Below are 4,267 nucleotides of genomic sequence, written 5' to 3' on the forward strand. Positions count from 1 at the left end.
TTCATCAGTATAATCTATCCTATCAACACTGCGAGAGTCAAACACAATGATAAAGGAACGTTGACGTCAGGAAAGCAGTTGATAAAGTGCTTACGTGACTGCATTTAGTTCTGCTGTGAAGATGCTAGTCTCTGGAGGCAGATGGCACATATTTGGTCAGGAATGACAATGGGATGTGAGGAGAGAGGAAAAACAGACAGGTGGAATGGGAGGCAGGGGCTGGAGAGAAAAATTATCCTGGCTATTGCCGGGTACAGGCTGTACCACTCTTAGAAGCTATATAATCATTGATGTTTTAGTAACCACAAAGTTATCAGTAACTGGTAAATTTGTTATCAAATTATTTATAAAATATTATAGCCCTGTAATTACTTTCTTATCTATGTTTAAATATTTCTGTTGCTTCCATAATTCCCCCAGTAACAAGGAATTTTGTCATCAAAAATTCTGGGTGACACACAGGATTTCTCAGGATAAATAAAAAAATTTACATGAAGCTCATTTAATGTGCTAATTTAAAGTTCACTCCTAGTTACATATAGTTACATATACTGTACCTTGAACGTTAACACAATTGTTAACTAAGCTTTCTAACACTCCTAATTACAGTCTATGGATACTGACCTTGTATGATGAGATAATTGTTACATAAGTTCTATATAATAACTAACAAGTCATAATAAAGAGCCAAGTATTGCAACTTATTCAATCTGTATAAATCATTAATATTAAATAGTGATCCGCTATTAAATCACTAAATTAATAGCAGACATATTTTAAAAATTATCAGATTCAGGCATTTGTAAACAGATGACATAATTAGTACTGTAGTAGGAATTTTGATTAGACTTTATAGTTCAGGTTAATATAATTACCAGATTCAGGATAATATTTGAATTTATAATTATATCTGATTTACCAGAGGGCCATTATCTCTGTAGTGGCCATGACCATGTCAGGAAGCCAGGGACTTGTCAAAGATCCCCCAATTTGTCCTGATGATTTTATTTAGCTGGAATTGGAACTGCAGTAATATTTTGGCATTTATGAATTTGGAAGGTAGGTGGTTTCACAGGTTTTCACCCATAGGGTTGGCTGAAAACCATTGCCTCCTCGTTCTGTTATGTCTGACCATTTTACAAAATGATCTGCATGAATATCCACCAAATTTTAAGTTTCATTGAGATCAGTTGTGTCATGTCAGGTTTGCAATGATGTTAGCACTGTGGCCCTTAACCGTTCCTGGAATGAGAGGTCACTCTGGCCTGGGATGATTTTTTGTTGCTGTATGTTGAACTTTCTCCAAAGCAGTCACCACATCTTTCTGAAGATGTGCTCCATGCTTGGATTCAATAATCTATATGATTTATAGTTGGATTATTATTTATTTGTACCAGAGATTTATACAGTTAAATAACTACCTTTTTTTCCTTAAAATTAAAGGTATGCATGATTATTCCTAGGGTTTGGTTAGTTCCCTTTTCATTTTTTTACTGCTGCTGCCACTTGTTGTGCAACTTTCAGTGACTGGTGTATTCTGACTCCACGTGTTCCTTTCTTCATCAATCTGCTGCAAGGTAATGTTGATTTAGTAGTTGTTATATGCATTGTTATGCCCCACATGCAAGGTTCTGCCAGTGGGGCTAATATAGACTAATTGTTAAAGCTAAGGTAGAGTAATACATATTTCTGACTGACAAATTATCAATGTCAGAGTCAGCCTAATATATAGACATTAATAATTGACTAGCCTATTATCAATGTCTAACTTACAAAAATATACAGTCAAAAAGTTTGATTAGGAAATATAAGAGGAAGTTAGCAAAAACACAGTGGAACCTCGAGTGATGAGCAACTCCAGTTATGAGCAATTTGAGTAATGAGCGAGCCACCCGCAAAAAATTTGTCACGATTGACAAGCTTTCACTCAATTAATGAGCAAACCACATGGTGCTTCCTAGCATTCTCGCGGGTTCTCGGATGCCTCCGACGACAGTGTTGTTGTTGTTTCGCAAGACGAGCGTTTCACATGACGAGCTCAGTGCCGGAATAGATTAAATTCGTTAATCGAGGTGCCACTGTATATTTCAACCAGGATAATATAAAATCTGTGGTGATTTATATTAATCAAATATGAAGCATGATTACACAAAAATACCTTTGATATTTCTAATTAAGGGTAGTAAAAACTAAAAAATAATTATCATATATACATATGGTGGCGCTGCCACCCACAGGGAAGCAGCCAAATCCCGTAAGTATAGAGAACTGGATCACCACTACAATTTTGTCCCCATTGCTTCTGAGACACTCGGTGCCTGGAGTAAAAGTGCTACCAGTTTTTTGAAGGAACTGGGTTCGAGGCTCATTGAAACGACAAGGGACCCAAGAGCTGCAAGCTTTCTTTTCCAGCGCCTCAGTGTGGCGATACAGAGGGGAAATGCGCACTGCATCCAGGGTTCCTGCCCGCCATCTGAGGAGCTGGAGGAACTCGACAACCTATGATAACCATCTTTGTAACCCATATGTAACTCCTTTTTTGTAACAAAGTTCAAATAAAGTAAATATATATGTGTACATACAAAAGAATGGGGGTGGTAGGAGAAGATAATATTAGTGTTCAGTGAGAAACCACAAAGTCTCCTCTGAATACTTTTTATTTTCTTCTCCGAGGCTATGGGTCCCCACATTGGCACCAGAGGTGGTACCCTCACAAAGTTTATATATATATATATATATATATATATATATATATATATATATATATATATATATATATATATATATATATATATATATATATATATGTCGTACCTAGTAGCCAGAATGCACTTCTCAGCCTACTATGCAAGGCCCGATTTGCCTAATAAGCCAAGTTTTCCTGAATTAATATATTTTCTCTAATTTTTTTCTTATGAAATGATAAAGCTAACCATTTCATTACGTATGAGGTCAATTTTTTGTTATTGGAGTTAAAATTAACGTAGATATATGACCAAACCTAACCAACCCTACCTAACCTAACCTAACCTATCTCTATAGGTTAGGTTAGGTAGTCGAAAAACAATTAATTCATGAAAACTTGGCTTATTAGGCAAATTGGGCCTTGCATAGTAGGCTGAGAAGTGCGTTCTGGCTACTAGGTACGACATATATATATATATATATATATATATATATATATATATATATATATATATATATATATATATATATATATATATATACATACATATATATATACATACACAGTGGCACCTCGACTTACGATTGCCCCTACTTATGATAATTTCGAAATACGATGAAAATTTCATCGAAAAATGCGACTCGACATCCGATGGTGTCATCGACTAACGATAGTTGTTGGTACACGTTCGGGTCAACCAAGCGCGTGGTTCCCGGTTACGCGGTCCGACCTGCCTCAGTTTACTACAGCTGCCCGCTTAGTGACGATCGCACCTATAAGAAATTCCGCGTTTGTGGTGTTTTTTTGGATTTTGAGCATTAAAGTAATTATTATATATCACGCCATGAGTCCCAGGAAAGTCAGTGGTAAGGTTCAACATATGAAAACCCATGTAAGGATGACCATAGAGCAGAAACAAGAGTACAGAATGTCTCTTCCTCAACAATTAAGAAAATCTGTGCAGCATAGGAAGAATTGCAAACCTTTGCTGAAACGACTCACCCAAATCAAGCTGCAGTAGGTCGTTGCCTTAACCTATTCAATGACACTGTGATGCATCATTATAGATAAATGTTAAAATGAAGGGAAAAACCAAATGTCTCTTGACAAATTTGTAGTGAGACAAACAAGTACTGAACCACAACCAGGTCCTAGTGGTATTCAGGCAAAACGTAGGAGAGAGAGTACCCCAGAGAAAACATCACTGCCTGATGTGATAATGGAAGGGGACTCCCCTACCAAACAGTAACAACTCTCCTCCTCCCCCCTCATCACCATCTTCTATACGCCATCAAGAGCACTCCATAAAGGTAAGATAAACTTAGGTACTGTATTGTAGTTAGAAAAAAACATTGTATTCAGTATAAAACGTATTTATATGTTAATATTTTGGAGGGTGAGGAACAGATTAATTCCATTCCTTTTATTCTATTTATTTTTTTTTTTTGAGATATATACAAGAGTTGTTACATTCTTGTACAGCCACTAGTACGCGTAGCGTTTCGGGCAAGTCCTTAATCCTACGGTCCCTGGAATACGATCCCCTGCCGCGAAGAATCGTTTTTTCATCCAAGTACACAT

The 4,267-nt window shown here is 36.6% G+C and overlaps 1 protein-coding gene across 4 annotated transcripts in view; it reads right to left on the bottom strand.

The window, feature by feature from the left end:
* Nucleotides 1–486: 486 nt before the first annotated feature.
* Nucleotides 487–4,267, bottom strand: part of LOC138373253 (zinc finger protein 154-like) — a 12,056-nt gene continuing 8,275 nt past the window's right edge. For 2 of the 4 annotated variants that reach the window (XR_011231092.1, XM_069339307.1), the window contains exon 2: nt 487–1,567. Coding sequence is in view for 2 of the 4 variants with exons in the window: in XM_069339307.1 (XP_069195408.1) it covers nt 1,563–1,567 (5 nt within the window). In the remaining 2 variants the exon portion in view is untranslated. Of the gene's footprint in view, nt 1,571–4,267 lie in introns of all 4 variants that reach the window. The other 2 variants (XR_011231091.1, XM_069339300.1) reach the window with 1 other exon arrangement.

The sequence above is a fragment of the Procambarus clarkii genome, chromosome 5 (assembly GCF_040958095.1).
Source record: "Procambarus clarkii isolate CNS0578487 chromosome 5, FALCON_Pclarkii_2.0, whole genome shotgun sequence".
NCBI lineage: Eukaryota > Metazoa > Arthropoda > Malacostraca > Decapoda > Cambaridae > Procambarus > Procambarus clarkii.